The sequence below is a fragment of the Desmodus rotundus genome, chromosome 10 (genome assembly GCF_022682495.2).
Source record: "Desmodus rotundus isolate HL8 chromosome 10, HLdesRot8A.1, whole genome shotgun sequence".
NCBI classification, from domain to species: domain Eukaryota; kingdom Metazoa; phylum Chordata; class Mammalia; order Chiroptera; family Phyllostomidae; genus Desmodus; species Desmodus rotundus.
Genome location: NC_071396.1, coordinates 49426496 through 49450059, shown reverse-complemented (window position 1 = coordinate 49450059; position 23564 = coordinate 49426496). Strand labels below are relative to the sequence as shown.

Sequence of the window (23564 nt, the reverse complement as noted above, 5' to 3'; positions counted from 1 at the left end):
CTGTTGATTGCCTTGTGGGAATGTAGGGAGAAGGTGCAGAGAGAAGGAACAGTCAGCATTTCTCGTTGCAGTGAATTTTCCTATTAAGAAAACTTGATGCACAGTCTCTAAGAGAAGGGCTTGGCCTGAGAAAGGTGGGTAGATTTAAAACTTCCTTTATTCAAGTTGTAAAATCCAGGGGTTACTGAGCAGTGCTGTGGAAGTTGAGTACTATGGTCAAATGCTGTTGGCTGGGCTAAGAGAACAAAAGATTGTTCTAGGAGGGCTTATGTAACCTCAAGAGTTTCCTTCCAGTTTCCAGAATGCCAGCTCTACATACATAACTTTGCAACCATCTAACCAGGGGCTTTTGCAGTGTCCTCATTTATACTTTTCTAACATAACTTGACTTTGTAAAATCCCGACTGTCCTATCTTGCCCTTTATTTTTTAAAGCATATTTAGCTTTTAAAGTGGTTGAGGAAGCACTTTTGGGAAACTTTAGATATGTTACTTTAGAAACCGTCTAGATGAATTTCCAGTTTGAAGAGATTAATCAAATTTGTACAGGCGGTTGGAAAGCTTGTTCTTTTAACACTGGCTCTTTATAGGAGAGTTCAGATTGGGAAGAATGGAGGTGAGATTATTTTACTTGAGCCATTGTGTGACAGTTGAGCAGATTGCTGTGCGTTTGTTACCTGGGTAACAGGAGTTGGAACGTGGTACGTGATGAGGACACCGGCAGTTCTTGCACTCTGTGGGGCACTGGGAAACTTGTCTTTACCTGTTTACCCAGCTGTGAATTAGAGACCTGCCCCATGAGCTAGAAGCGTTACTTTCTACTTTCTCTTTACATTCCTGGAATTTAATAATAATTTATTACGAAATCTCTGTGTGAACCAGTATGTCGGAGGCATGTTGTATTGTGTGGGTTGTACAGTGGATCCCATTCAGGGGCACTTCAGTCCTGGAATTCGTTTGATGATTATCAGTGACTCTGGCAATAGTTTGATGATAGGTGGCTTAGTGCTTTTAAAATATACTGGAAATGGGGACAAGTTCAGGAAATAATTCGGTACAGGAATGAATCTTTGTTAGAAATGTGCAATGACTGCATCACAGGTTCTCACCTCCACTTGACTCAGTAGGGTAGAGCCGAGACCTTTCTCATCACTCGGTTTAGTTTTAGACTGATGTAGTGTAATTCTTTCTCCAGCTCCACAGCATATAAAAACAGGCTACAGGATAATATAGAAAGAAGCAGAGAATGAGTTGCTAACACTTTTGTGCTTGAAGACACAGCAGATTAATAGTGCCTATTGTGAAATGCTTTGAGTGGGAAGGTCGTATTGAAGCTCCTACAACATGCCTAGTCAGTTAGGGATCAAATATTCTCAAGTTGTGTGGAGAACAGTATTTGCCATGTATACCAAGTATGACTGACAGCTCCTATTTAGAGATACAAGGATAAACGGAGTTGGTCTCACTCTTACATTTAAACAAATGAAGCCTTGTGCTTTCTGTTTAAAGTTGGGTAAAAAAAAAAAAAAAGAAAAAAGTGACATCCTAGCGGAACAGGTTTTGGGTTCAGGATAATAATGTGTGTAACTCAAGTCCCCAGTCCTGATGCCATGTGTCCCATAGTACCCTGGTGAGAACAAATACTCACTCTTTAAATTCTTCTTGAGTGACAGGCTGGTAGTCATCTTGAATTTCTGTAGAATAATACTTTTTCTCGAGCCTCTCTTTCCATTTTTTCATCTGCTCTGCACTTTGAATTTCCTGTCAAGTTAGAGGAAAAGCCTAGGCTGCAATCTTTACATTTTTTTCTATTTCAAGTCTTTGTCATACAAGCATCACAAGCTTAAGAATCTGAAACCTTACCCTCCGGGGCTGTGGTTTTGAGTCCCGCTGACTTTTATTGCCTTGCCAGTTTTCAGGTCTGTGCATCAGCAGTCCCTTCAGAGGGCCTGGTGTTAGAACTTTTGGCAGAGTTGGGGAATTTTATAATTATCAGCTTATTCTCGTTTCATTGCCTCCTCCCCTCTGCATCTCCAGCTGACTTGTTGCATGGTTGTATCCATTCTGCACTTGGCGAGAGCTGTGTCTGTACCTCTGTTCTCAAATGAAGCAAATGTGCTTCAAAGTACATCTGTGGGTATTTGTCTACCCAACTGCGTCTCAGCCTTCTGCAGCCTTACCTAGCCATCCCAATCCCCTCCTTATAATTACTGCATCAACCTGGGCTCTCCAATCTGTCCACTTACCCCCATATGGGCTCCTCGTACCAGAAAATTCTTGTTACTACATCCTCCTCTGATCCTAAAGAGTCCTTCCTGTGCTTTGTCTTAACTACTGCCCACTTTTCTTTTAGTGTCCAAATACCTTCACCCCAACTTTAGGGGAACTAAAACTGCCCTGCACATTGCGGAAAATAAGGGCAGCTCGGGAAAGAGAGGGAAAGAGGAAAGTGCAGCCAGTTGTGATTCAAATACTTGTCAGTAAATGAGTACGATACTGCCCACTCCAGCAAGCAGTAAGAAAGAAGTGCCAAAGCGGATCCCTGTACACAGGCTCTCACTACCTTTCCCAGAGTGCATGGTGGTGCCTAAGTTTGCACTGTTTACCTGATAAATGTGTACTGTTCTGGCCAGAGAAACTATCAGACGGTGTTTGTCTTTACACCAACATATTTGAAGTAGGAAAGGATGGCTTTCAGTCTTTCTACTTTTATTTTGGCCACAATACAGCACCCACATTTTGACATATTTACTAGCACTTTTAATGTGGTGTTTAAAAAGTGGTAGGTCCTACAACTATTTCTAAGTGACCAGGCCTATTCTAATGTGAAAGCATTAGTAATATGGGTTGAACAGACTGAGTCTGATAAACAACTCATCTTTCAAAAAACCCATGTCAACCATCACTTGATCTGTGAAAGCTTTCCTTGACAGTCATAGGAAATGGTGGTAGGCACAGGAGTATCTCTTTTGGGCATTTCCTCCAAGCTCCCAGGTTCTAATCATCCCACCTCTTCCCTGTAGGTGGTTGCTGCCTTTTACAGTTGTTTTCTGGGTTAATTTAGTGCTCACATTGGCTCTTATAGTCTCTAATACCTCAGAAATGAATTCTTTGTAGCAAACCTCCTTCTTTTGAACTACCTGGTGTGTTTCTGTTTTCTGATTGGACCCTAAGTGTGATGAGTCCTTGGTAGCAGGGGAGGGCCAAAGGAACAAGCTCATAAGTAGCGTGCTTCCTCCCAGGGACACAAACAAATTGACTTAAGAATTTGAGGCTACCACCTGGCCTAAGGACCCTTCAGGCTACTGACCCAGCAGGCAAAGATTGTACTGACTGAGGTGACTGGTCCTAATTATCAAGGGGAATTTGGTTGCAGCCACAAGATGAGTGCAGAGAGGGCTATATTTGGAGCCTGGGAAGTCTTGGGTGGTGGTGTGCTCCTAATAGTTCATGTCCAAAAATAAACATTGTAGTTTATACAGGAATTTTTGTTTCAGTAGAAAAGGCATTAATATCATCCAGAGGATGGATACAATTACTATTGGGACTTAGCTTCACCCTTTCTGGGGAGAGAATGAGTACCTTTATTTTTATAAAAGATAGTTCTATGTTATTAGATGGAAACTTGACATAGTTATTGTCATTTTATGGAAGTTGAGATGTATGTAGTGAATAGCCAAAAGGGTGAACTGGGCCAATTACGTAGCTAATGTCTCTCAACTCAAAATTTATCCTCTTATACTCCCTCCTCTGTGATGCTGTGTCTCAAGCTTTGAGAACTTATTCCCCAGACTTTTGCTACTGGATTTGTTAGGTTCCTCCTTATGGGAGGACAGAGGAGACTAGGGTTGTTTTTTTCTCTCAGCTTTGCTTCTGCAGATGGAAGTTCTCTCCAGCACCTTTATTATGTACCTATTGATGACCATCTGTATGTCTTCTTTGGAAATAAATTAGAATATATAAGAGTTAAAAAGGAAATGGTAGTGATGACCTCTGTGATTCCCTTAAATTTTCTAGGTGTACAATGAACTGAAAATATACGAGAGAATTCAGTAAAGTAGTAGGAAAACAATAATTTATTGGGTTCGCCAAAAAGTTTGTTTAGTTTTTTCCCATGTGATGGTTCTAGTAGCATTTAGTTGTCTTTACTTCATTTGAAACATTTTTGTTAGATTGTGTCGTGCCAGCTGCCATGTCAGCTTGTATTTAACAAAAAACTTACCAAAATTTGTGAATTTTTGGATAGCCGTTTTAAGATTGAAGATGGAAGAAAATAAGCAACATTTCGGCATATTATGCTTCATTATTTCAAGAAAGGTAAAAACAGCTGAGACACATAAAAAGATCTGTGCAGTGTGTGAGGAGGCGCTGTGACTGATCAAACATGTCATAAGTGGTTTGGGAAGTTTGGTGCTGGAGATTTGTCACCGGGTGATGCTTCAACCAATTGAGCTACCCAGCCAGGGCCTTGAATTTTTTTATTTTCTAATTTCATTAATATATTTTTATGTTGTTTTCAGAGAATTTTTTTCCACATTAACTACGTAGCTTGAAATTCATTGAGGTTTTCTTTGTGGTCCAATACATGATCATTTTTAATGAATGGATTTTCAAAAAGTAGGTGTATTTTGAGTTTAATACATATGTAAAATTGCTTATTCATTTTATTGTTTTGGTTTCTTTTTATCCTTTTATTTTTCTTGATCTGTTCTCTATTTTGCCATTACTGATATGTCAGATATGTATGATCATGGTTATATCATACTGTCTTATGGTTATATTTTATGTCTTTTACTATGTGGTATACTTTCTGTTCTCTTTTTTTGTTTTGGTACTTTTGCCCTTTTAGGTATTTTTGTTTTTATTCATGTGTTTTGTTATACCCCATGGGTCCTCCTTTTCTTGCTGTGGTTCCCTCAACAAGGAACCAAACAAGTTCAACAAGAAAATTAGCTTGTAATTTCTTCCTCTTCATCTCGTTCCTCTCTACTACCCAATTATATGTACATATTTTTTAATTTTTTAAAATATTTTTAAAGTTTATTTTTAGAGAGAGGGAGAGAAACATCGATCAGTTGCCTCTCCCATATGCCCCAACCAGGGACCAGGCTGCAACCCAGGCATGTGCCCTGATCAGGAATTGAACCAGTGACCTTCCACTTTGTGTGGTGATGCTCAACCAACTAAGTCATGCTGGTTAGGGCCCCAGTTATATTTTTAATCATGTTACTATATTTCCTTGTATCTGTGAGGTGGAGTCTATTGTAAGACACACTGTTATTTTATGTACCATTTAGTAAAAATGCTGCCAATTAAAGTATGACATACCGTTAACCATAAGGCACTACTTGATTTCAGAGAGGTTAAAATGTGAAAAAAAAGTTTTTTTAATCATTAAATACAATTTTTCTTATTGTACTCTTAAATATGCTAAAGTTTCTTCTTCTTGGTTAATGATAATTTTTAGACTTTTAGCTATTATATATGAACCAATCATCTTTTTCTACTCTATACCTTCTCCCTCCCTCCTCCTTTTTTCCAAAATTCCTCCAATCATCTCCTGGTTGGCTGAAGCTGACCCTCTTGTAGAATCCTCAGGAATACAACAGTATTACCTGACTTCTGGCATGTTCAAAACTGTTTGAGCCCTGACCAGTGCGGCTAATTGGTTGGGCGTTGTGCTGTGAGGCAAAGTGTCATTGGTTCAGTTCTCAGTCAGGGCATATGCCTGGGTTGCAGGTTCAGTCCCCATTGGCTCATGTGTGGGGTGAGGTGGCTGATTGATGTTTTTCTCTCACGTAGATATTTCTCTCCCTCTTTTTCTCCCTTTCCTTTTCTCTAAAAATAAATGGATAAAATCTTAAAAAAAAAAAAAAAAGAAACCGAGCTTTGAAGTACAGCTCTGCTAGATATAAAAATCCTTGGCTTACATTTTCTTCCTTGCATATATTGTGTGCTTTATAATTATTTCTTAAACACATGTATACTGAGTCATTTATTGAATATGTTATAATTTTGAAGTATAAAAAATTACTGAAGTAATTTATCACATTAAAGATTACAAGAGAAGAATTATATAATCATCTCTATTAATAGAGTATACTCTCTAAACCCTGTGTGATTATCTCACAGCGAGTGCATAGCTTTAGGACCAGGGTATCTGGCTAAGAGCACCAGTAAGAAAGAGGGAGCATCTGGAATCCAAATGATTTGTCCTAAACAAGGATCTAGATTCCGGGAGAAATAGTTGGAGGTGGCAACTACTGTTCTGACAAAAGAAATTTCAATTCTAAATCAGAATGTTTTTGTAAGCATATATATTTTTTTAATTTTAAAGATAGTTTTAGAGGGGGAGGAAGGGAGAGGTAAGAGAGGGAGAGAAACATCCATGTGTGGTTGTCTCTCGTGTGCCCCAAACTGGGGACCTGGCCCACAACCCAGGCATGTGCCCTGACTGGGAATTGAACCTGCGACCCTTTGGTTTGCAGGCTGGCACTCAATCCACTGAGCCACACCAGCCAGGGCTGTAACATATTTCTAATAAAGCTATAAATTCTTTATGAGAAAATTAAAATCTTACATGTTCATCAAAGCCTTCTCTTCTGGCTCGTTCAGCCAAGTCTGTGCTTTTTACACTGAGTATAAAATAGAAATTAGAGGCATATGTCAGTAAAAAAGGAAGTGCCAGCATAAAATACAATCAGACTTATGGAAAAGATCTGAATTGTATTTCTTTTCTTTCTGATAACACTAATTTGGAAAATGTGGTTATTGATAAGTTACCTGGAGACTCACATCTCTAGCTATAAGAAATTGTTTATATGATATCCCATTGTCAGAGGTGTGGGTTTTGGAAGTATTTTTACAACAAAATGATTTAATGAAGTAAGTATTACTAATTATTTTGTGTAAAATGGTTTTATTTCAGTAGCTAAATAAGTGTACCTAATGTATATGGAAATTGTTTCCTACCTTTTTAGAGGGACTTCACTCTCTTGCCCAGCTTCTGTTAAGCTTTGTTAGTAGCATGGCACACCTTATATTACTTTTATATTAGCTGACAGTTTCAAGACAGAGTCAGTACTTTGGATGGTGGTGGTTTTACTATCAAAACCTTACTCTTAATGTAAGTTTCTCATACAATATAGAGCTTTAAAATGGTAAATTAAAAATTGAAAGTCATCTTACCCTTTATTGTCTTCATCCTTTTGAGGTTTCTTTAGTTTGAGTTTTTTGAGGATATTGTTGTAACACTGGGCATAATTGAAAATAGTTTAAAAGTTCACCAAAAATATATCCTATATTGTTCACTTTTGGTTCAGGTAAGGACATATGAAGTGCTTATCTTTAGGGGCTGCTACTCTAAAGAAAGGTAGAGGCAAATGCTATGATTGTCCTTCTTTCAGTTTGTTGGCACTATGGGCTCTGCCTGCTGGTGAAAAGAAAAAGGGGTTCTCCTGGGGGTATCACACCTGAACTTGAGGGAAAAATCTTTAAAAAGTGTTAACATTTATTGCAGTAAAGGTGTTAAGACTTTAATGCATATAACCAACATTATAATTGAGATAAAAGAGGAAACCACAAGGATACTCAGTAAGGGGCATATGAACAGCTTTCTTTTACAGATGAGTTTTGGACAGAGTTCTTAAACCCCACAGCCATTAGGACCATTTTCATGTTAAGTGCAGAGCTGTGGGTGTGCAGAGGTGGGCCGGATGGTGCGTCCCCACTTGATGCTGCTATGACCCAGAGTGAGGTAAGTGTCAGGCAGGCAGAGAAGAGTTCACTTGGTCAGGGAGAACAGAATGTTGGGGGGGGGGCAGCGCGGAGGGAGAATACTTGGGGTCAGAGAATGGCATGAGCAGAGAGAGTGAGAGCCAGCATGGTATATAGCACTGTGCTTAAAACACTGGCTGGGACGTACTGTGCTGTAAATGGAGGCATAGGAGGTAGAAATTCTGTAGTCAGGTGACAGTGAATTATGATAGTTTCGGGCTGTGAGACTTTAAAAGGGCCCTGAATGTTTGAGTAAAGAATTTGGACTTCTTTTGATAGGCGCAATGAAACTTTGAGTTTTGAGCAGAGAAGTGATATGCTCAGAGCTGGCCTGGCACAGGAAAGAGGCTAGAACAGGTGAGAAGATGTTACTATACAGAAGGCTGGATGGAAAGGACTGAGGGCCCTAGTGTAGTGGTGGCAGTTAGAATTCAAAGTGTCCTTGAGTTCCACAAACGTGAGCAAAGACTACAGACATGAACTTCACACACAAGCCTTGGCAACAGATCGAATGACGGGCAGGGAAGTAAGTCCAAGGTTTTTGAGCCAGGGGTGACTGAGGAACGAGTATTGTCATTAACAGAAATGGGAAAGTGAGGAAGATAGGCACGTGGAGTTCTGAGTTTAGATTGTCTATAGAAATTTGCCAGCGTGTACATAGAAAGTTTTTGGAGGGAAAAGATACTTTTATTCAGCGCTTTTGCATTTAGTATTTGCAATTACTATTTGATACATTAAACTCTGAAATAATTTTGGCCACAGTTAATACAAATAAGAATAACCTCCCACCAAAAACGTCCCCACAAAAACAAAACCCAAACCCCCTGTCACTTGGGGCTTAAGTGTTACTCAAACTACAAGTGTATAAACTGAGCAAGATTTCTCTTAGGATTCTAAGTAGGAAAGGAATTTGACATACCTTTTTAATCATTTTACCGAGTTCAAAGTCTGGCCTCCTGCCTATTGAATAATCAGCTTTCACTTCAGAATAGGTATAATTAATTATTGCCAAGAACATGCTCTGAAGGAAATATTCAAATAAATAATTATTTCAATAAAAATTTAAAAGTTAGTGACTTTGACAAGTGCTGGGATTTGTAAAACTACATTTAAATTTTAAAAGTAACTCATGGTCAGTAATAGAGCAATGGCTAAGAAGACTATAGTACAGTAGAGTGGGTAATGCTGTGTAGTGTGTGGGCCTGGGCAGGTATGTTTATGGTAAATAAGCAGAATTTATAGTAGTGCATATAAAGTGGTTACTTATATATACACTAATGTATCAATATTACATATCCAAAGGAAACTTTTATTAATGTAAATTATATGTTCATAAGGGTGGCTTTGTTTTGTTTTTTTAAATTCTAAGTAGCTGTTTAAATGCAGATCTTACTAAGGCTCTTAGATGACTACTATACAGATAACACAAACAATTGTGGAAGGGGTATTTTTACCCACAGCCCACCTCTCCAGCTTTCACTGTGGCCCAGCTGTGTCATTGTGAAGACTTCTGGCTAGAACAACAACAACAAAAAACGTTTTCATGGAGGTCAGGAGCAGGTCCTGAGCACAGACGACACCCGTCCTGGGGACTCCTAAAAATCTCAGGTGTGAGCTTTCATCTCTGAGGGCCAAAGCCATTGCAATATGGGCACAATATTAATGGCCTAATTCATACCTGCTAGTGTGGAATGTCCATGGCTCAAGGGACCTGGGACATTCAAGTTATATTTGTAAGAGCTTTAGCACATTTCTGGCACACAATAAACACCCAGATGGTAACTGTGGTGATCACATTCTCCATAGGGCAACTTGAAAATATTTAGACACTGGGTACTAGGAATCTGCACCATTCTTAAGTCTATAAAGTGTTCTGACATCTAAGCAGTAATACTGTAATTTCTTCTGAATTGTTGATTTTATTTTTTATTCTAAAAAATGGAAGCATAAAAGCGAACACATGGTCGTTCTTACCAACAGGATAAAGAACACGAAAAAGATGAAGGTGATGAAGTAAATGGGTCCCAAGATAGGACTGGCTTGCTGTATACCAGCAAAATTAAAGTCCCCCAGAACAATTCGGAACTGTGCAAATCTTTGATGGGAAGAAAGAAAAACATTAGAAAATATTACATCCCTTCATACATACATGACAACTGAAGGGGGTTACCAGTGTGTTTAGGAAGTATTAAGCTGTGCCTGGCATTTGCTCTCTGGCTTCAGTTGTGTTAGCAGAGAGGTCTGTAAAGCCAGACGTAGAAAATTCTCTGAAGGCAAGACTTGTCTTGCCTCAGTACCTCACTAGCTTAACAGGTCGTCCAGGAAGTGTTGGGCTTCAATTTACTTAACCACTGTGAACCCAATGTTTACCTACAAGATTTGAACCTTGAGATATCTTTTTACCAACTGATCTTAGCAGTGGCCTTTTTAGTTATTCCTGTGCCCTCTGAACCTTAAAGAGTACCTTGACCTCATCCAGTAAGTGATTTTCAACTTGTACCTAGACCGGAGAGCCCTATAGTTTCTAATAATATCAGTAATATGTTTGATTTTTGCTTTTACAATAATGATACCAACAATTTGTCACGTGCTAAATTTCAACCAAGTGCCGGTAATATTCCTCAAACATGAGTTTATTTTATTCTCTTCAGTAACTATAACAGCTTGGTTTCGATGTGAAATAGCACTTAGAAATATTTAAAACCATCATTTTCTTAATTTTAAGGATGGAAAATTAAGAAATTAAGGCTTTGAATGAGCATAGTTAGGTATAATTAGAATTTCTTAGCCCAGTGTCTTATTTTCTCATCATCACTTTGCAGTGTAATGACACACGTACCAGGGGCATGTTACAAATTATGTCTGTGAGTTCCTTGTTTTAAGGGGAAATCTGGGAGGGACCTTTTAAAAGTATGTAGATACTGCATGATTGGTCAGTTAGTTGAAAGGAAGAATGCTGCTCCTTCCTTGTTGCTTCAGCCAGTCACATAAAGGGGGCATTCGAGCTATCTACAACGAAGGAAAAATATTTTCAAAGAAATCAGCTAGTCAGAGTCCTAGGACTCAAAAGTTATCTCGAATTTCATCCCCAGTACTTCAGATCTCATTAAATCATGAGTAGAGTACTTATCCAGGTTTTAATACTGGTTTGTAATGTTCTTTACATACAATAAAAAGAGAAATGCTGAAAAGAGAAATGCTGAATTGCAAGAAAACCAAAATTTCACAACAAATCAGATGTTTTTTTTCTCTTTGGGATAGGAGAATAAGAGGTTCTATTTCAGTATTTAACTTGGTCTTTTATCCTTGAGTTGTGTTTGTTTAAGAAATGAAAATAATTTTTCCAGCTTGACCTAGTAACACTTAAAACACCAATTTCACCATCCATTTGGATCTTTCAATGCCTGACCATTCCTTGAGTATGCCATGAGTGAAAATAAACCAAGTTTAAATTATTAAAGCTCATGTTACTACTTATCATAGATCATTCCATGATTTTTTTTTGTTAATAAATTGGAAAATACAATTATATTGATACTAAGAGCTTACATGGAATTTTGAAGAGTGGAAAAGTCGTCGACCTGTGATCCAAAAAGAAGAAACCCTAACTGGGCGTAAGCAAAGAGGACGATAAAAAACATGGTGGCAAATCCTGCTATGTCTCGCATGCAGCGGGACAAGGTTGATGACAGCTGGGACATGGTCCTATTAAAGCTTATGAACTTGAATACCTGAAAGTGCAAATGTAATGGAAATAGAACATGAAATATTGTAATTACTTAGAATTAAGTTAACTTGAGAAGAAATCTGCTTCAAATTAAAGGAGGTGCTTGATAGAATATTTGAGGATTTGCCAGCAATCATTACAAGGCCAAGCTCCTTTTAAAATTACTTAAAAATCAAGAATATTCCTTTTTTTAATGACTTTGTAGTTCCCATTTTGATATCTAGTAAATAAAAATATCTTTTCTGTTGTATCTAATATAATAAAATATTAAGTACCTTTATCCATGCAAAGAAGATGGTAATAGCAATTATATTGCTGTAATAAATGTTCCAGTATGCAAGAAAATAGAAGTCTGGATAGTTCTCAGTACTTTTTAACAGCTCTTCGAGTAACAGAAAAGTTTGTATATTATAGTATGAGTTGACGAAAATGGCCACAAAACACAACTATATGGGAAAAAAAGAAGAGTTAAATTAAAGGCTATTTCTACCTCTAAATCCCCTACATCCTGTGAAGAAGCACATGAAGAAGTTCATGAAAAGTTCAACAAAAGGGCGGGAGAGATTAAACATAGACTTTTATATGGAAGTAAGCCTCAATTTCTAGACGTTTAAGGTTACCTAATCATCATAGAGTAGAAAAATACTGATCTTGTCATTCTGATGTATTTGCCTGTTTGATTCTTTGGGCCGTAAAGCACAAATGTGTACAATGATTATGCAATTCTGACTAGGCCATAAGGGTTTCTGACCCATCTAACCACATGATACCTGAAAGTTCAATATTTCCACCATGTAACTACAAGGAGGAAATTTTACAGTTTCAAAAACAAACCCTTCTAGAGCCCTTAACTTCAGAAGATTTCAGAACTAGGTATCTGAGCTTTATAACTTGTGAAAATTTTCATTTGATTTCCCTTGCCTAAAAAAATACTCAAATCGTTAAACATTTAACACTGGGGATGCCAGGGCAGGTAGATGGCACACTTTCTCCAATAAACTTTCGATCTGGTTTTGGGGGAAACAAGGCTTATATACTAAGTTGGCCAGTAGGGGTGAAAGACAGTAGAAGGCAGAAAAAGTTTATTCATTGTTCCTAAAACCAAGCTCTTATCATTTGTCCGGCCCTGCCTACTTCTCTGTCTATTTTAGTAAGGTTTAGTGACCAGGACTGGCAGTCTTTGGACCTTCCTTCAGGGACTATTTCCCTATCCTGGTGTTCGCTGCCCACGAGCCACCCTCTGGCTGCTCAATCCTTCCTCTTCAGTATTTTGCGGAGGCTTGTCTTTTGGCTGTTCTTTCAAAAGTCAGTGTGAGGAGGAGAGCAGGTTTAGGCAACATAGAGGAGTATATTTTAAAGGACCTTGTCCCAAAAGATCCAAGATTTTCAATATGAGGCCCTGTAAGGAATACATTTTTAAGTGGGGGTACGTGAGACCTATTGTGCACAATCAATAAATCATAATGCCTCTGGAATCACCTATTCCTTTAGGTTTATGCTGGTCCTCCCAAGAACCCAACCAAGTGAAAAAATAGGCATTTCCCTTTTGGAGGCACACCATTAGCATGTACTGCAACAGTTCATTTTATGATTGCTACTTGCAGCCTTTAAAATAAGCCCTGATGAATAGAAACTTGCCTTTTACACCCCTCTTATTGATGAGTGCATGTATGAGTCCCTTCAGCCATACTTGTGAATATATACTTACCATCAAAAGTAGTAATTCTAGCCAGTTCCACATACTTTTGAAGTAGGCAAACTTAAGTTCTTTTATTTTTTTGCCTTCCTGTGTTATGAAGACAATAAGAAAAATAAAAAATATGACTTCACAGGAAGCAATAAAATAATCATAGTAGCTAATATATTTGAGGAGCTTCACAGAATAAAACTGCCATGAAGTAAGTATTCCTCCAGTTGCAGGGAATTCTGCCACCAATCTGTAAAATTAGATTTGTGAAAGTAACTGCATTTCAGGCATTTATATTTCAGTCCATAATTCATTGTGAAGTTGCTAATGGTTGCTAGTCAGTTATTTGGTACAAATATGTTTTCCTGAGATCATGTGTTCCATTTGAAAATTTTCTAGTGGATTTACTTTTTAATGGCTCTGTTTTTGTACTTTGAATACTTACAGTGATCAAAGACCAAGGTAAACAAGAGTAAGGTGATTTTAGCCATTCATTCTGTTCTGTGTTTAGATTGTTCATAACTGGGGATACTAATTTATCTCCACAGAAGAATGAGATGATGTTTAAGAAAATGTTGTACTGTTAGTTTCTGTTATTAGTCAAGGACTGCCCCCAAAATGCATAATTCTTGAATACTTCAGAGGAGGAGAATACATTCTCTCCCTTTAGCTTATCAGAGATACATGTTTCTAAACGTCAAGATCACATACTAAAGCAAATGCTATGTTTATTTTTTTAAATTTATTTTTAGACAGAGGGGAAGGGAGGGAGGAAGAGAGAAACATCAATGTGTGGTTGCCTCTCAAGCATCCCCTACTGGGAACCTGGCCCGCAACCCAGGCATGTGCCCTGACTGGGGCATCAAACCAGCGACATTTTGGTTCGCAGGCCGGCTCTCATTCCACTGAGCCACAGCAGCCAGGGCTGTTACGTTTTAAAATGTTATTTTTTAGAAATTGCAGATTTTGAAACTTTTACATGGTAGCATATCTGATCAGCAGTTATGAGGAAGCATATTGCTTGTACTAAGACTTTATCTACTTGTTTTCCTTTTTGTACAGGTATCTGGGAAACTAAAATAAGTGCTGTTCTTTTTTTCTTTTTACTTATTTACACTTCAAACTATTGTTTCTTTCACTTCACTCACTTATCCAACACTGCACACCTACTATGTGCAAAGTGAAACAGATAGGTCTTTTCCACTGTTAACTTTTTTTGGCAGCACCTTATTCCATAACCAGGAAGATTTGTTACTACCTTTAGGTAGGAATAATTACTTTGTGACATTGTGACAGAGATGCTTGTTCCTTAAAGAACTGCCAATTCTGAACTATCTGAAGTTGTGAACACTGAAATACAATGAACCTCAAAATCTTAGTGTTGAAACTCATTCTTATATTTGCATGTAGATCTTTGTATCCAACATCCAGTGCCTAAAGTAAACATATCATTTCGCTGCTTAAAGTAATTTACTTGGTTTATTCATTTTTACAAATTGTAAAGGCCATGGCTGTGTTTCACTGTAACTATTGCACAAGGGTAGAATCCCCTAATCAGAATAAACACCAGTTCTATATCCCACTCAGAGTAAAAGTGTAAGGCTCACCAGGGAAAAGTGACTCACTGAGAAGATAGCAGATACTACTATTTGCCTCTCTAGCATTTATTATCCCATGACTTCTTGTTAACAGAACCCTGATTATCTCAGGTACCCAGCCATTCCCACATCACTTAGAGGAAACTGATTAAATCCACAGGTCCAAAAATGGTAATCCTATTTCCTTTGCCAGAGTTTGATTCTAGAACCCAGGCCTAAACCAATTAGCATGGTCCAGGTTAGGTAGTGACCTAAGGTAATTGGACTAAATGGAAAGAATTTTTTCTCTTTGGTTGTTTCTTCTCTACAAGAGGACGTCTCTCTTCCTTCTGGTGGATTAAACAATTTAGCACAGACATGTCCTCCTGCAGTGGCAGAGGTGCAAGAGAGCAAGTTTTAATATGTAAACTTTTCAAACTTCTGCTTATATCATATGTGCCAACATTCACTTGATCAAAGCAAATCAAATGGTTGAGTGCAAGCATTGAGGGCTGGGGCAGTGCGTCCTGCCCTAGGTGGCAGGGCCCTTGCCAGCTTCCATGGCAAAGATGTGAAGAATTGAGGCCATTTTTTGTAAATCACCAAATGCTGTATCATTTCTAGGATGCTGGCTACTGTTACATATTGTTCAAAATAAAAATTGCTCATTCTTGAGACAAAATTAATAATACTCATTCTGAAAGGAATTAACAGATTTGAATGATCTGAATAAAAGAAGAAATCAGCAAGACTAAACGTTAGATCACTACAATTGTAGAATGACAAGAAATAAGAGTATATATCCTCTAGGAATATAAAACTAACATTGTCCACGTTCTTGAGTATATTCTGAAATAATGAACCTGAATATGATATTGCTTTATCACCTTTTTCATTATTAGCAGAACTACATCTTATATTTTGAAGCTTTAAATTTTATTTTTTAGAGAGAGAAAGGGAGGGAGGAAGTGAGGGAAACACCAATGTGCAATCAGTTGCCTCTCGCACGCCCCCTACTGGGGACCTGGCCTGCAACCCAGGCAATGTGCCCTGACTGGGAATTGAGCCAGCAACCTTTTGGTTTGCAGGCCAGCACTCAATCCACTGAGCCACACCAGCCAGAGCTGAAGGTTTTAATTTTAATCTCAGTAAAAACTGGAAACCCTAATGAGGGCTCTGGATGCTTTTTAAATTGACTATATTAATAAAGAGGTTTCAGGTCACTCACCTGATGATGCAAAACAGGTTTACATTAGCATTGTATAATGAAAAGTCAATAAAAACTACTCGAGTCCCTCTTGTGATCCAGCTGTTCAGTCGAAGGTTAATTAACCTGGTTTTAGCTTCAGATTTTGATTTTGATAAAGTGAAAAGGTATCCCCCATTGTGGTAAACACCAACAAATCCCCAATGCCAAGGGGAGTTGCTACTAGGAGCAGAGTACTTCCATCTGTTAGAAAGAAAAAGAATAATGGAGAGATGAGAAGACTGAGGAGTAGTCTAAGAGTTTCAGCTAAACTTTCGTTCAAAAGTAGCAGTTAAAAAAGTGGTACTAAGTTCGTAAGTATTAGAGTAATTTTGAAGCAAGACAATAAGTTAAGTATGAAGTTAAAAGAATTAAGGTATATGGTTTTTTATGTGGTTATTGTGGACAAGACACTGGACAATCTGCTATGAGAAAAAAAATTTTAATATTTTTGACTCAGCTTAAAATCTAGAAAATGAGTGATTTTGTTATTTGACATTTTGTCCCTATTTTATTAGATCTTAACCCTTTAACTAGAACAAGACCAAGGGTTTTGATTCAGAAAGATCTGTCTCAGCATCGGGAAAAAAGGTGCTTCATAGTGTCATATACCATTTATATAATGTCCAGTAAATAAAAACCTTGTTATAATGCATATATTGTTATATAGGTATCTTGTTTTAATGAAAGTACATAAAGCAAAATGTGCATAATTAAATTTTGTTTCCATTTTTTCTACTTTTATCTTAATTTTGATGTATCACAAAATAAAAAGCCTTGATTCCTCATTTTAGTCATTCCATATTCCCAAAACAGACTGAACAATCACCCAAAAACATACTGCTCAGTTTGAATTTTTTTATTATAATACCATGTTTGTTGACAGCAATGGGGGAAAAAATGACACCACCAAGAAAAAATACTCATATTTAATGAAAATTCTATAGTTGTATTTTTGAGTGTTTTTCACATGATTGTTAAATTGAAACAAGAACATTTGTTAACCAACACTATCCTACTTCCAATTTTTAAGTGTTTTTAACTAATGAATGTTATATTTTAGGTAGATAAACAAGCACAAATTGATTTTTATTTTGGTTGTTAGGGAATGAAAGTTATTATGATTCTAAATTCAGAGTGTTAATTTTGGTATTTAAATTATTTGTAGTTATGAGAATTTGGAATATTGAATACTTAACATGAGTTTTGAAATTCCAATTTAAAATTTGTACTTAAATAATTTACCTTGTAATTTTTCATTGAAGGGGAAACAGTATATAGTACTGCAGTGTTTAAGGTAATGTCGCCATATTTGTGAATTTATTAGATTTATAAGAATTATACAAGCACTCTATTGTCCTAAAGAACACCCAAAAACACACACAAAGAAAAGTCAACAAAAACTACAAAGCAATGTGGGCATAATCACGGCGTTACAGGGGAGGTTGTTCAAGAAAGGAGATGTAATCATTGTTAATATTTATAGTATAAACTGATTAACAAAAATGGTATAACTACAGACTAAGAAGAATAAGAAGAGTGTGTAATAGAGGGAGTGGTATAAGAGAGTCACACAACAGTTACCTTCCATGACAGAGATGATACATAAATCAAGTAACAGCAGTATAAGCATGTTACGTAGACATAGGAAGTGCCCAGGTCAGGTAGCTCAGTTGGTTAGAGTGTCATCCCAATATGCCAAGGTTGTAGGTTCGATCACCCGTCAGGGCACATACAAGAGTCAACCAATGAATACATAAATGGGTGGAATAACAAATTGATGTTTCTTCCCCATCCCATTCTCTTAAAATACATAAAATCAAAGAAGTAGGAAATATATACCAGAAGAAACAAAAGAGGTAAAAGTTGTCTGCTTCTGGAGTGGGAATTGTGAGTAGGAAAGGGTGAACCTTTGTGTTTCTGATAAATATTAAATTAAAAAATTTATTATCTGCCCTTTAAGATTTTCATAGGACCCTAAAAGCAATAATGCCAGCAGCTTCTGTGCTAAGGGAAGATCATGTCAGTGGCTTTGAGCTTTTGTATTTTTAATATAATGTGTAGCTAGAAGTCTACACCAGCTGTTTTGGAGAACAATGGCCATAACGCCTTTGGCAGGTGTCATCAGATGCAGTGCTACCTGCAGAGAATTACTGCCCCTTTTGAATAATGGCAGCAATAGAGAGATCACTGAGGTAAGTCAGAGTGAGAAAGGAGGAAAATTGCCTAAGACACCTAGGGTACTTGTTAGGGATCCCAGGGAGCATTTGGGACGTGTTTTGAGGTGAGTCTGGCCAAAGCCAGAAGAGCTTACTGTGCACTGTAGGGGCAAAAATGGACACTTTGCCTCGTGTCCAATGAGTTAACACTTTATATACCAGAAAAAAATGAAAATACTTTATAGCATTTGGTAAACAACAAGAACGAAATAACATTTCACTCTTCCTTTGCTAAACACTGAGTCTGAGTTGTCCTTTGATACTAATATTGACAAAAGACCCCTGTTGGTATGATTTGGAAAATATGCACATTTTCACAATTGTTTAAAGATACGATGGTGAGCTGCTAGGGTAAGTTATGTGTAATTTTATACTACTTACTCAGTGTCATGTTTAAGGCCAAAATCAGATAGGTCTTCATTTTCCGGAGTGTATTTGGCATAACAGTCAGTCATTAAAGGCCGAAAAGATGAATGGACCTTGCACGTGTTGTTCCGGACTTTGAGTTGACGGACTCTGGGGACTCCTAGAAGTATGTTCTCATAGTAGATGTGACTGCTGTTGTCATTGTACCATGAGTCCCAGTACAGACCTACCAAAAGGGGTCCTTCCATAAACTTCACATAGGAAAATAAACGTTACGGAAAAAACACTTTCATGTCATGTATATCAGAACCTATATTCCTCATGTTACCGACAGGAGTCTTAAAAAAAAAGTGATTTTGAAGATGAGTATGAAAATTAAATTATTGACCAAGCCAACATTAATGATAATGATGTTAATGACCTTGTGTCCTTCATAAATTCCAAATTCCTAGCATGGCATTCATGATTTGACCTAATTCGCAGTTTGGCATTTTATATGCTATAATGTCAAACATAGCTCCGTATAGAACACATTGTTTATTCTTCCTAGAATGTCCTTCCATTACTCATCCTTTACAGTTCAACTGAGTTGTCATTACCTCTGGAAAGCCCTCCCTTCCTCTCCTGTGTATGCTCTGATGGTTGTGCCATGCTCTTTTCCTTAATTGTTCTTTCCTCATAATGTAAGCATCTTGCTAAGTGTAGTGGGAAAAACAAGGCTGTTCCAACGTTGAAGGAATGATTCTCTTATGCAATTAAAAACACTATAAAATCGTGTTTTGTATATGTACTCTTTATTACAGACTCTACTGTAACACACACAGGACAGGGTTGTAAAGTACACCTGAAACACAAGTATTGCACTTTAGGGACGATTTAAACATTTTTTAGGGGTAATTTTCACTATACATCATTATAGACTGACTTTGGATCCTAACCCCCCACATAAGAAGCAAGTTTTTTATTTTCCAAATGCAGTAAATAATGCTTGTTTTTTTAAAGTTACAAGAACTCTATCACACTGAGAACATGAGTCCTCAATAAACACTGGTTGGTCGACTCTAATATAAAGAAATGATTTCACTTTTACTCATAGCTTCAACAGACATGTATCAAGTGCCTACTACATGTGCCAAGGGTTTATGCAATACTGAATGCTATTCTTCCAGTCACATGATACATTACCTTCCAAAAATCAGCTATCCTGCGAATAGACTTAAAGTTGGTTCTTTCATCACCAGGCACAGAAGTGTCCAAAAACACAGATGACATAACTTTGTTTAAGTAATACATGTGTGGGTTTGTCATTCCAAATGTCACTAAGGAGAAGAATTTTTTGTATAAAATTTATGTTTAAAAACTGAGTTTATTAGGATTAGATATGTAATTAATTTTCCCAATTTTGTTTTGATAATCAATTTTATTTTTTGTCTAAAATAGAAATATACAAAACAGGAAGAAGATTCCTGTAATTCCACAGCTAGAGTTAGATTTGGCATATACTCTCCAGATTTTTCTACATGCATACACATTTCTAAAGAAAATAACTTTTTACAAAAATGAGATCACATTATACATACTATTCTGCAACTTAACTCTTTTTTCCATATTGCAAGTAGGCAATATATTATGGTGAGTAGTTAAGACGATGGACTTTTAATACAAACAGAAACAGTTTGAGTACCTCAGTTTCATTATGAGAAGTGAGATAATGCATGTGGAACAATTAAAACTATGTATGGCATATGGTGAGAATTTTAACGGCTCTTAAAAGCATTTTATCACTTTCTAGGGGTGGGTGGGTTTTGGAGTTAAGTGTACACTAAACTTTTTTTTTTTTTTTTTGCTAGAAGCCCTTTAGTTTGTAGAAACCATGTATCTTCCAACTCCAATCCACAACACATATAAGCCTGTGCCACTCTTTAATGTTGCATTATTTCACTGTACACAATGTTAAAACAAATCCTCTGTTCCTGGAGATTTAGGTTTTCAATGCTTACTATGAAAAAGTATTTTTGATCTCTGAGTAATGGGATTATGGTCTTTTTATATTTTTCAATTCCCTAAATGTTCTGTAGTATTTAAACAGTAGTCTATCTTAATTTATGACATTGGCTACAGTTGTCTTTGTAATTCAGATCCAACTCGTTTACCCTTACAAACCAATTAATTGATGTATGATTGCCAGTATGTAGTCCACATCAAAATGATGTAAGTTTGGCCAGTAAGTTTACATCTACTGTATGCTGGGCGCCCTAAAGACAAGATGCTCTTTAGTACTGATTAAGTCAATGCTACTGACCCAGAGATAGGAGGAATGCAGGTTACGCTTTCCCAGTCCTTGAAAGATCTGCATTGACCTATGTGTTCTGTGACTCATGACAAGCGTATTTTACTATTAATTGTGCAACAGAACAGGGAAGAGAATAAAACTGAAACTAACTTCTTTGGCCTCATGTGTGGTTTGACCTATGAAACTGAGCTAATGTATCTATAGGGCTCTAAAAGAAATCAAGTTAGACTTGCCAACTCAAGGGAATAATTTATATTCAAGATAGAATGGCCAACCCAAAGGAATAATTAATTCAATCAATATTGACTATGAAAGCTGTACATTACATCTGTGATCTAAAGTTTTGTCCCTTAAGAATTGGAAACTGTTCAGTCTATATGAATTTAAGATCATGTCTGAAACGTGTCACTAGTTTTTGAGATTTCAGTATTCTGAAAGCCTGTGGGTTTATTAGGTCCACGTTTTATTTCTCACCTGCATATAATTTTAGCTCAAAAAGCATTTTCACCTATATCTGTGTACTTACATATACATAGGCTTATTAAAAAAATAATGTAGAGTAATAACTCCTGAAGTGTGGTTCTAATTTCCTCCTTTCTGAAATGCGGCTTATGTTTTGGAATCCCTGTGAGATATAAAACAAAAATTTCCTTACATTAATTATGTAATTCATAATATATAACTAACAATGATGAAAAACAGCCACTTTTAGGGTCACACTGTGTGAATCGGGGTCAGTGGCTTATGATTATTTTTTGATTCTCACTTTCATGAGGGAGGATTAATTACTAACATTTTCCCATTGGGGTAAGTGGGCAGTCATTTTATGACTGCATACTAATGAATTTCATAACAAGGATGTCCAGGACAAGACCAGTTCTGTCTTAAAATGGAAAAAGCAAAATACAAACCAAACCCCCCACATCTGTCCCTAATCGTTTTCTCTACCAGTCACTACTGATTCTTGGGAAGCCTGGAGGGGAAAAAGAACTAGGCTTGGGGTTCAAAGTTATGTCTCCCTACACCAACAAAGGACTTCGGAGACTGGTCTACCGACGGTCATTGTACAGCAAATGCCAGCGCCCAGCTGGAGCTTAGGGCGAGGAGCGAGCGCCACGTCCCTACACAGCTTCGGTTTTCCAATCTGTAAAATGGGATCACCGTCCTCCCCCGCAAAAGGGGAGGCGAGAAGGATAAACGTGTTGGAGGTCATCTCTCACACCAATAAATACAGGGCTACAGCGTCCCCTCTTTGTGGAACTGACAAGTCCGCTTTGTCCCACCCAGTCCCTGGGAGCACCCCTCACCGCCTTGGTGCCAACGGGACGCCTCAGGCATGGCGGACCTGGTTGGGACGCCGGTTCAACCTCCCCAGGCCAGCTGCGCCTGCGCGAGCCGCCTGGGTCACGCGCTTGCGCGAGCCTCCAGTTCCTCCAGGGGCGCAAACTGCGCTACAAGTTGCAGGCGCGCACGCGCACCGACGAACTTCTGGAAGGGCTTCGCCTGAGGCGGGGCTGGAGATTGAGGCATTCCTCTCCTGCGGAGGCTAGACTTCTAGGGCAAACCTTGTCTGGGGCCTGAGATTAATTATAAGATAGTAGTAATTAATTATAACGGGATATTCTTTCTTGAATACCTTTAATATTTTTTGGCTTGTTTGGTCTTCACACCCCCCTTCTTGAAAGGTAGGTATTTTGCCCTCATTGTAGATCTGAAGGAAGCGACGGTGCTGAGAGGACAGACGATTTACCAGGGACCACGGCTCGCTGGGCGACGTCCGCTGGACGCCAGGGCCCGAGGGCCCGCCCGAGACCCAGGCTGCCGCTGCTCGTGTAGAAACTGGTTATTAATCGAGAGACGTTGATAGAAATAGCTTCCTCCCAGTCTGGCTAAAGGGAGCGTTAAAATAGTTTTTTTTTTTTTTTTTTTTTTTTTTAAACCCAGCTCTGTAGTGATTATGTAAAAGGTAGGCCAAAGCAGTAGCCCTTGCGAGCCCAGATTCACAGCTGGCCCCGAAGCTTTGCAAAGATGAGAAGGAGGTTTGTAAACCAGCTGCAGAAAAGGCCAAACAGACCCCCTCCAGGAGGTGAGACAGAAGGGATTCTCATGTTGGTAAAAGGAAAATAAGACGGAAATCACTCGAAAGGCCCCAGAGCAGCCACCAAAGAAAACTGTCAAGCTGTTTTGAAAGGAAAAAATAAAGCGACTTGTGTTATTTCCCTGAAAGAGATGTAGACTGATGTTGATAAATGCTGTTCTGTGCGCAGATAAAAAGCAAAACTGGGCCACACAGCAGGGAGAGTCGGAGGCTAGCGAAGAGAAAAGCAACAGGTGAGGCCCCGCGCAAGGCCCACAGCGCTGGACAGGGGCCTGGGGGAAAGAACAGGGTGCTGTCCTAGGTTGGAGTAGTTTGATGGAAGGATTGGCCCTTTCCTGTGCTTAGATTCGCAGGGGCTTACAAAATTATGCTTTATAATGTAACAGGGTACCGGAACTTGAAGTGTAGGATGCAGAAAAACACCAAGATACAGTTATTCAGATTTACGTTAAATACCAGAATTAAGCAGGTGACTCTACAGACTATTCTTATTCCATTGAGCTCTCAAAGATGTTTAAGAATTAGAGATCTGTTTGGTTAAAACAAAATCAAAATTCCAGGAGAGATTTCCTCATG

The 23564-nt window shown here is 38.0% G+C and overlaps 2 protein-coding genes across 9 annotated transcripts in view; one reads left to right on the top strand and one right to left on the bottom strand.

Annotated features, from left to right (window-relative positions):
* Nucleotides 1–784: 784 nt before the first annotated feature.
* PKD2L2 (polycystin 2 like 2, transient receptor potential cation channel) lies at nucleotides 785–22242 on the bottom strand. The gene is made up of 14 exons (XM_024575211.3): nucleotides 22198–22242; nucleotides 21417–21515; nucleotides 19783–19916; nucleotides 18613–18848; nucleotides 15995–16216; nucleotides 13211–13439; nucleotides 11778–11948; nucleotides 11325–11506; nucleotides 9750–9870; nucleotides 8695–8796; nucleotides 7188–7252; nucleotides 6580–6634; nucleotides 1648–1760; nucleotides 785–1216 (listed from the first exon to the last, which is right to left on the bottom strand). Exons 1-14 carry the CDS (start codon nucleotides 22226–22228, stop codon nucleotides 1120–1122), a joined length of 1857 nt encoding a protein of 618 aa, XP_024430979.2. The 5' UTR covers nucleotides 22229–22242; the 3' UTR covers nucleotides 785–1119.
* A 111-nt stretch (nucleotides 22243–22353) lies between these two features.
* The window catches only part of KLHL3 (kelch like family member 3), a 266577-nt gene continuing 265366 nt past the window's right edge, over nucleotides 22354–23564 (top strand). For 7 of the 8 annotated variants that reach the window (XM_053912760.1, XM_053912758.1, XM_053912763.1 and 4 more), the window contains exon 1: nucleotides 22354–22575. The gene's annotated coding sequence lies outside the window, so the exon portion shown is untranslated. Of the gene's footprint in view, nucleotides 22576–23157; nucleotides 23222–23564 lie in introns of all 8 variants that reach the window. The other variant, XM_053912759.1, reaches the window with a different exon arrangement.